The sequence below is a fragment of the Miscanthus floridulus genome, chromosome 8, assembly GCF_019320115.1.
Source record: "Miscanthus floridulus cultivar M001 chromosome 8, ASM1932011v1, whole genome shotgun sequence".
Lineage (NCBI taxonomy): Eukaryota > Viridiplantae > Streptophyta > Magnoliopsida > Poales > Poaceae > Miscanthus > Miscanthus floridulus.
In genome coordinates, this window is record NC_089587.1 from 138,262,678 (window position 1) to 138,272,578 (window position 9,901).

Consider the following 9,901-nt stretch of genomic DNA (forward strand, 5'->3'; position numbering starts at 1 on the left):
ATTAAGTGATTTGAGAGTGTCATTTGAGGAGTATAAAGTGAACTATGCTTTTTCTTGAGAAAAACTTCCAAAATTCCAAGTTGCGAATATGTGAAATTGGGAAGAGGACTTTATTTCAAGAACTGTTTTGCTTTTCAACAACCTAAGGAAACATGTTAGCTAAAGCCAAATATCCCACTTGGGTAAGGAATGTGTTGGAATAACTTTTATGTAAGCCATATATCTTAGGATGTTATGCTCATGATTAATTTTATCTCTAAACTTTGCTCGAGGATGAGGAAACGGGTAAGTGTTGGGGAGCTAGTTGGCAGTCTTTAACGATCAAATCTGACTACCAACTAAGATGCAAAATGAGGAGAAATTGGCAATCTTAAAACACATATGCATTTACTATTAACCAAGTTCCACATGTATTTGGAGAACATTATTTTGTAGGTCACAAACACAAATACATGGAAGATTTCACCGAAGGGCGCTTTCCGACGCTGATTTGCGCAAAGAAATAACAAAGATGCCCATCAACTCCACTCAACCGAGGCAAAACAACATGGAGGAGTGACCCACATCTAGCCCATAACCCACCATGCGAAGACGGTGGTGAGACAGCATGGTCAAGGGCGGCTGACCCCTAGGGGCGGTCGACCCCCTACCAGCACGCCTTAGCCACCTCTTCGACAGGCAGTGGCATGGCTCCATGCTAGGTGGTGGGAGCCGATCCTCGTGCTAGAAATAGCCTCCAGTACCGCCTTGAGCTTTGTATAAATAGAGGGGTACCCCCTCTATAACACACCACACCAAGGCAAAGAGCACCACACTTGAGTTAGAGCAGCACTCCAAAGGGCTCAGGCCCTAGCAGCTAGTAGAGTTAGTAGGGAGAGTTGTGAGGGAAAGTAAGGGGAAGAGCCAGGCTTGTCGGTGTCTCCCCGAACTTGTACCTCGACGAGCACTTGTACTTCAACGGGTTTTCACGCTAAGTGAGTGTTCGTGATTCCTTTGGTATAAAGTCTTTCGATTAGTTAATCTTTACTCTTACTTGTTTGTGGGATCATCATTTGTCCTTGTGGTGGATACTCTATTAGAGGGCCCTGATAAAGATGGATAACCCTACGCACGCTAGAGTAGTAATCAATAGCATAGACATGGTATCTAGGCGGAAGGTTACCTTCGTTTGCCTTGTACTCCATGGTTGAGGGGTAGGCGGCAGGTGGTGACAGCCCTGTCCATCCCTTGTAATCCCTCATGTTCGGGTATGGTGTAGTGCTATAGGCCGGCAACGCTTGGCAGACCAGGTGTTCACCAGTGCCCAAAGTGAGCAAGTAGAAGTAGAGTTTATCTATCCATAGACCCCATAACCATAGAAATCCATCTCTACCCTAGCCAACTTTACCCTTGTGTTGTCCTTGGATGAATTAGCTAGAAGAAGTACCTCCGGTCCCTGTGGAAAATACGATACCCTGAATACTTTCGGGTGAAAGCTACAATGGTAATTTTGTGCGCTCGCGGAATCATTCTTTTCATATTAAGAAATACCAATAGTACATGTCCAGGAAGCATAGGGTTTGGCACCCCATGGTTGAGTCGACCACCTGGTTGATCCACAATAGCAGATATGCACCTTTGGGCACGCTTTGTTTTGGCTAGTGTAGTCTATGCACATTCTCCATGTTCCATTCTTTTTTCATTCTAGGACTAGGTTGGCAATCCATTCAGGGTGAAAAATCTCCTTGATGAACCCGGCTGCTAGGAGTCGGGTGATTTCTTCCCTGATGGCCTTTCACTTATCATCGTTGAAATGGCGAAGGCGTTGCTTGACCGGCTTGGTCTTAGGGAGAATGTCGAGGTTGTGTTCTATGACTTCTCTTGGGATTCCTGGCATGTCAGAAGGTTTCCATGCAAAGATGTCTCGATTCCTGAGCAGGAAATCGACGAGCGTGAGCTCTTGCTCGCTAGAGAGCCCACAGCCTGTCCAAACCATCTTGCTGGCGTCCTCAGGGTTAATCCGTATTGCCTTGGTGTCTTTTGTGGGTTTGAAGGTTCCAAAAGACTGCTTCCTTGTGCTTGATTCTGGCACAACCGTAGTTGTGGTGGCCAGGATAGTCAGGAGCTCTAGAGCCTGGTAAGTGGTCGCCACAATATTGAGGCTTTCCTCCTTGTGGGAGTATGCTTAGTGTAGATGGCTATTCACAATGATGGTCCCATGGGGACCCGGAAGTTTGAGTTTGAGGTATGCATAGTTGGGGATGGCCATGAACTTGGCATAGCATGGCTAGCCTGAAATGCCGTGGTAAGCGCCTAGGAGATCCACTATCTCAAAGGTGAGCATCTCCATGCAGAATTGCTTGACCCCCGAATGCCACGGGTAGGTCGACCTGCCTAAGAGGAACGACTTGTATTCTAGGAACGACCCCATAGATTGGGGCGTTCAACGTTGTATCGCTGCTTATGAAAGGCCCATAGCATCATTCGTCCAAGTGTAAAGGACATTGAGGTTGCTTCCGCCATCCATGAGTACTTTAGTTAGGCACGTTTCATTGACTATTGGGTTGACAACGAGAGGGATATGTCCTGACTGCTGAATGTGGCTGGAGTGATTGGTCCTATCGAAGGTGATCAAGGTCTTCGACCATTTTAGGTAGACCGGGGTGGCCTTGGCCTAAGACGTGGCCACATTGACTCTCTGGTCATGAAACTCTACTTGCGCTTTGGTTTGTGGGCAGGAGCCTGCCGGAGATCATGAAGCACCTTTTTAGGTCAGAGGAGATGTCCCCATCCTCTCTGTTGACAGCGGGGTCAGGCTTGCATGTAGCATGCTCTTGGAGCCACACACCAAGATGTTGTAGGGGTTGAGGATTCTCCCACCGCTCGCGCATGCATTGGGCGTTCGTGCTCTGCCGATTGCAAAGGTACTACTAAAGGTGAGGTCCTACCATGGAACCTAGGCTTCTAAGGTGGGGACCCAGCCATGGCCAAAGGTGATGGAGGGTATTGACCCTCCCATGTTGATGAACTCTTGGATGCGGCCAACATGGGTCGTTCCGTGAGTGGTTTTGCCGTAGACCATGGGTCCCAGGTTTCCAGGGCGAAAGACCTGGCCATGGCTAGAGATGAAAGGAGGTGCCCCTACGTAGGTGAACTCAGGGATGTGGCCTCCTGGGACCATTTTGAGAGTGTGTCCACCGTGTACCATGGGGTCTAGGACTCTAGGATGGAGGACCTAGTCGTAGCCGAAGGCGAATGTGGGCGCTGGCCCATTGACATTGGCGAACTTTGGGTTCCTTGGGCAAATGCGGCTGCCGGAGGCCGTTCCATGGGCGAGTCCGTCAAAGGTGCGAGGAGCCATCACTTCCTTCTCAACAAGGTGAGTGCGCGACTATCCCTGACCTGGCGTGCCAACTATTGGTGTTTGTTTGACCAATGAGTGAATTTATACGTATGTCGCGCTACTCTAGGAAGATGATGGTAGCATCCAAAGACACAAGGAATTATACCGGTTTAGGCCAGAGCCCGATACGTCCAGTCTTTGAGAGAGTTCGAGTGTGTGTTCCTCGGTTGAATACTCTGAAGTTCTTACAATAGGGTGTGTAAGAAGAGGAAAAGAGGTAGGAGAGTGGTGAGGGACTACCCAAATGAAGTCTCGAGAGTCCATCCCCATGGAAGGGAGACCTGGCCGCCCTTATATAGAGTCCAGGAGGCCAGGATGCATATAGAGAGATAGGTTCTCCTGATTGAGTGGTTGTGAGCCCGAGGGAGGAGAAACTAGTAGACTTGGCTTGCAAGGAAGGTCGTCTTGTCTTGGTGTCAGCATACATCCGGGTATGGTTGTCATCATGGTCTTGTGTCCACATGGTAGCATGGCATGGCGTGATGCTATAGAGCTAGTCGTGACGACACTGCTGGCACGATGGGGGTTCACCAATTGTCCCGTGCGACGTGAGCTCGCCATGGCCTTCGTCATCGTCTCCTGTTCTCCTGGTGGCATCGTGGTGACAGTGAGGGAGTAGGTAGCCGCCCCTCGGTCATTGGCTGCCTTCCTGGTCTCAGAGCCGGTGGCCTCTACCCCAAGCTACGAGGTCGGGGCCTTCATTGGCTTGGTTGGCCTTGAAAGTCAAGGTCGTGGTTCTGTGCCCTCCCGTGGTGGGTAGGGCCATACGCCCATCTCGTCGGGCTGTATTTGGATGGTGGGTCACGGTACCGGTCATCACCACCTGGCGGTGTTGTCTTGTACCCATAGCATGGCGCAGGGATGGCGTCTGTCCTGACTGAGGTGATTGATGTCCCCTCAGTCCTGGCGGGGTGAGTGGGGCGTGTCTGCCCTTGTCAGGGTTGGCGCACCCGATGGGGCTCAACCCCTCCTCGTCCCTTCTAGGGGTCGGGACGGAAGAGAGGTCGTGCGGTGTCACGTAGCGTGCAGTGGAAGGAGGAGGAAGAGGTCGTGATGGTCCCCTTGCCTCTGTGCATCGCCTAGGTCCGCGTGGTTTAGATGGGCCATGGTTGTTGGGCTTATGCTAGCTTGGCCGTTGTGGGCCACCCGAGCGGCTAACTAATCGGTGTCTTGAGATACTCGGGGTATCATAACCCTGACAGTGTGAGCCGGCTAAGTCGGCTAAGCCGACTGGGCACAGCTCACTCGGCTTGCTTTCTTCTTAGCGTGTTCCTTTTGATGTTTTGTTGCGCCATTTGATTCATTCATGATGCTAAGAACTTGCAGGAGGTGCCCAAAATCCACCTCGGGACACTTTTGAGATGTGATAGGATATCTAGTGTAGTACCTTGATTCTCCATACTGTAAGATTTTAAGAATAGGGGACTGGATGAGAGATCTGGTAGAGATACTCCGACACTATAATCAAAGTGACATGTGGGCCTAAACTGTGAGGATAGCAGAAGTAGATTGTGTACACCCACTGGACCCAAGCTAATAAGACTTGTCATGCTGATAGCCTGGATGCCTTCCACAGCCCAGCACAATTCTTTCAGAGCTTTTGTCTTGTTTATATTCTCCCTTCTATTTTTTTAGAGAAAAAGGTAACAATCAAACCTCACGCTTTACAGACATGGTGTGACATATTAGATTGTCTCCAACAGCGTAGGTAAACGGTGACCCAAACGCCAAATGTCTAGTGCATAGTGTTTTGGGTCCCAAAATCACGGTCCAACGGAGAACGCAAACACGACAGCTATTTTGCGTAGCAACCGACTCGGCAGGCAAAAAAGCGTCGTCGAGAACGACGACGCAAAACACTGCAGAGAGAGAGAGGGAGGAGCGACCGACGTAGGGGCCTGGCACAGGGGCAGGGCCGATGGAGATCGGTGGAGGCACGACTGCCGTCGTGGTGTCTGGATCCGCCCGACCTCCATCGGAGGGAGCAGGGGTAGGCGGCATCGGGCAGGGGAGGGAGGATCCCGCCAGCGAGGTCCGCCTATGGTGGAGCAGCGCCGCCGACAAGGGCCGCTCGCAGCCCACGGAGAAGAGCGCCGCCGACGCGGACGTGGTGAGGCTGGGGCCGGAGCTCGCCCGCATGGTGGCGCCGGATCCAGAGCTCGCGCTGTAGAGCGAGCCCCGCGGACGGGGGCGCTCGGCCACGCGGCACCACGGACAGGGGCGCTTGGCCAGGCGGGCCTGCGGACGGAGTCGCCGGTGACCTCGGGAGGCCAGATCCGGTAGGGAAAGGGGCTGCCTCTAGGTGGAATGGAGGGGCGCCACCGGTGGAGCGAGAGGAGGAAGGGAAGAGGCGGCGGAGCTCGCGAGAGGAGGAAGGGGGGAGGACGCTCTGCTGCGGCTGCTGTTGGAGGAGGGAGGATATGGGGCACGTACCTTTTTACTGTGCGCAACGCAAACCGGAAAATGCCTCCTGTGTTTGGGTTGAATCTATTGGAGTCGGTCTTAGAGCACAAACGCCTGTCAAAAAGAAGATAAAGAGGAGAGAAAAAGGAAAGGAAAGAACGAAGCCAGCATGGCTTCATGGCAGCAACTTGTAAGATAATTTGAGATTTGTATGGTACTAGGAGATGGTAGTACAAATTGTCGCTTCTCTATTGTTGTGGGATGAAAAGGAGCATCTGAATCAGATGATGCTTTGCATTGGGATGGGACTCGTCTCGCAGAGTCGCAGTAGAGCAGGTGGCCTGAATGCCTGATAGTTGACAACTTGACATGCGGCTGCGGCCCTCGGTGTCCTGGATACAGTGGCATGGCGGTGCGTGGTCGGTCGAGGTGTCCGGATCACACGTCGATGGCCGTGATACTAATATTTTATGCTGCTTCCTACTATGCCGTGATACTAATATTTGTGGTCAACGTTTTGCATCTACGACGCATGATACTGTGCCGTGCCCAGAGGCAGAAGACTTGCTGCTTCACCATGTCGTCTTTTATTTCGCGCCATCCCAAGTGACCACACCCTTCATGCAAGCATTGTTGCTGTCTTCTGCTTCGGTGCAAATATGCTCAATCCACTAGAAACTACCGATTAAAGGTGCAATCCAACACATTTCCTCTTTTCAGCGCCACAACAAATTCTACGAGATGACATGCTTTTATGAAACTGCTGATTTCGGAGCAGAAATTCGCTCTGTGAATCTTAAAAAAAAAAATCCATTCTATATCAATACACGTTCGGCAGAGCTCCTGCCGACCGTTTCAAAAAAAAAAAAAAAAATCTTAAAAAGAAAACTTCTACACATGCAACTTCAGTTGGACAACCAAGGGTACAAAGCAAATGTTGTTTATTTTTTCTTTGCAATTGCAACGAAAGGTTACAAATTAAAGCAAACTTCACACTTCACTGGTGTGGTCTTGGTGCTCCAAACTTGGTATGGTAAAAGATTCCAAATTGAACTTGCCTCACGCAGGTTCAGCAAACCGTGCCGGATGAAATTGGATCTGGAACCTAGTGATTTCAAGGATCTGGGATTTGACCGAGATAGTCCAAATTTCGGTGAAATTTGTCCATTTCGGTTAGGTCCAAAATAAATTTTGTGCTTTAAATCTAAAAAATTCACCAAATTAAGTCCGAAATTAGACTGAAATTTGTCGAAATTCGTCCATTTCGGTTGGGACCAAAATGAATCCCGGCCGTAACCTTCGAGCGATTTTAGGCCTGAACCAGCTGCCTCGGCTCCGCCCCCGACGGGATGACGCTGGTGGGCTCGGCCTCTGCCTTGCGTGCCTCATCAACGCCTAGGCCAGCGCCCGGTCCAGGCCGGTCATCACGAACAGGTCTGCTGCGAAGCATCTCCAAGAAGAATTCAGTGAGGACCGGCTCAAAACCGGGCATTTTGGAGTATCCCGGGCAGTAGTTGATGTCGAGGACGAGGTACTTGGCGTCTCCTTGAGCGTCCCTCGTCCGGATGAGGTCGAAGTTGATGAGGTGCAAGCCCACTGCCCGCCGGAGCTCGCGGGCGACCTTGTCGACGAACTCCTGTGGCGGTGGCACCTTGGCGCTCTCGTCGCCGACCGCGGTAGTGGGCGCGAGGAGGGAGATGTTGGCGAAGGGGACCGCGGCGTCGGCGGTGAGGTCCTGGAGGCGCTCGTGTGGCACGTGCGGCAGGCTGCTCCGCGTCACGCACGTGGCGTGGTCGGCCACCACGTACACTTTGAAGAGCACGCCGCCGTGGTTGACGAACTCCTGCAGCACGAGCGGCGGGCGGAGGCCGCGCAGGCCCTCGCGACGGTACACGAGGCAGAGGTTGTGGGACGCGGCGCTCCCGTCCACCTCCACGGGCTTGGCGATGAGCGGGAACCGGAGGTCGCCGAGGACGGCGTCGTCGTCGACCAGCTGCAGCAGGGCCCCGGCGTCGTGGACGATGACCTGCCTGGGGACGGCCACGGAGTCGAGCCCGGACACGACGTCGAGCATGGTGAGGCGGTTGAGGATGCGCTCGATGTTGGCGGGCGGGTCGATGATGGGGACGTCAGGGTGGAGCGCCGAGTAGGCCTCCAGCTGCGCGCGCCACGGCTGGCCGTAGAGCTTGTGGACGACGAGGTCGAAGGGGCCCTGCTCCACGAGCGGCCTGGACGCGTCGACGGCCACGAACCGGATGCCGTGCTGCGCTGCCAGGTCGATGAACGACGGCTGGACGAAGGTGTCATGCTTGTTGGGCAGCATCGCGTAGCCAATGGTGTAGACGGCGGGAGGCCGCACCGACGAGCTGCCGCCGGACCCTCCTCCTCCTGCAGCTGCTGGTGTTGGGGAGGACGACAGGGACTGCTCCGCCATCGGCTCTCTCGCTCTAGCTTTGCTTCAACTCACTGTTTGTGCCGTGTCAATTCGTAGCCGTAAGTAGCACTAGGGATAGGGGTACCTTAAATAAGTATCAATTTTACCAAGAAAGGTAGACGTATACGTAGATGACAACTGTAAGCATGGAGTGTGTGGTCGGCGCGGCGCTCGCTCGAATCAAATCAGATGCGAAGGTGTGTGTTGTCTCATCTTTTTCGTTTCAAAATAGTAAATCACTAAAGAAGTATGCTTTGCCGACCTATTCGTGTGTGTGTGTGTGTGTATATATATATATATATTTTTTTTTTATTTCCCCTTGCCATTCCAATTTGTGTTCAAATGTTATAAAATATACATAGCCCCAATATGTCTAATCACTTAACAGCTTTTAGTTTTCTTGTTTACAGTCGGAATAATATATAATTAAGCCCATACAAGGTGACCTTTGATAAAAGATATCTCTGTTTTGGGTTTTGACATTCTCCTAGGATCGGAGTACAGGTTAAAATTCGGAATCGTGTCGGGTCAAGTTCCTCCTCTAGTCATAAATAACAGTCATTAATTTCATAATGTGTGTAGTCAACAAGGCTTTAACCACTATTCCTTTAATCATTTAATGAAGTTTTCGAATTTGTATGGCTAGATTTGTCTACACAAGTACTCCCTGCAATCCAGTTTATAAGACATAGTTTGACATAGCACGGTCTCATAAATTACACTTTAATCATTCGTTTGTTTTATTTTAGAGTTTACGATTATTGGATAGTACATTTAGTTACAAATCTCATAATGGTATCATGTTTGTATAATAATAGTTAAAAATTGATGACCAAATCATTGGTCAAAGATTATAAAATTTGACTTTTGACGTACACAAAACACCACATCTTATAACCAGAGAAAGTAGTTTAAATAAAAAAATCATAAATGTGTTATGTGTTCAATATGTTTTGTACTCCTACTGATTTAGGACAGTCCTAGCCTAGAGCCTAGGAGGGTTTCTATGGTCATCAAATAGGATGTCAACTAAGCAAAATGAGATGTGGCATTCCCTACCGAAAACAGTAAATATGCCGAGTGTTTACTTATTTGCCGAGTGCAATTAATCGGGCATTCGGCAAAGAGCTAATTTACCGAGTGTAAGACGTTAGACACTCGGCATAAATATTACACTCGGTAAAAAACAATATTTGCCGAGTGTAGAATATAAGACACTCGGCAACATACAATACGACACTCGGCAATAAATTAACACTCGGCAAAATCGTATCACGTGACCGGCATGTGCGACGGCCGTCTGAAGGTGTGCCGGGCGTTAGCAAAAAATGCAACTTTGCTGAGTGTTTTCATCCAGCACTCGGTAAAATTATAAGTTTGCCGAGTGTTTTTCCCCAACACTCGGCAAATACAAAACTTATTTTCCTCTCGTGCCCTCCAAACTTTTTCTACCATCACATACAACATGTGTTACTACATGTTAAAATTTGGTATATTTCTAAATCCGTTTGATATATTTAATTAATTTATTGGGTTTAGAGGAATTTTTTTGTATAAGTCAAATTTGAACCGCAAGTGATTCAAATAATGGAATAAAATGAGTGGAAAAATTTTATTCATGTTATTGAGTCCATTTTGAGGCCTTGCCCAGGAAATGAAAAGAATGTTTGAACATCTTGTTC

General features: G+C 50.0%; 1 protein-coding gene across 1 annotated transcript; it reads right to left on the bottom strand.

The window, feature by feature from the left end:
* Positions 1-6,803: 6,803 nt before the first annotated feature.
* On the bottom strand, positions 6,804-8,252 carry LOC136473570 (inositol-tetrakisphosphate 1-kinase 4-like). The gene has a single exon (XM_066471219.1). The coding sequence runs from the start codon at positions 8,217-8,219 to the stop codon at positions 7,095-7,097; it is 1,125 nt and encodes a 374-aa protein (XP_066327316.1). The 5' UTR covers positions 8,220-8,252; the 3' UTR covers positions 6,804-7,094.
* Positions 8,253-9,901: the final 1,649 nt, after the last annotated feature.

Coding starts and splice junctions, on each gene's coding strand:
- LOC136473570 (XM_066471219.1), bottom strand. CDS start 8,219: ATGGCGGAGCAGTCCCTGTCGTCCTCCCCAACACCAGCAGCTGCAGGA.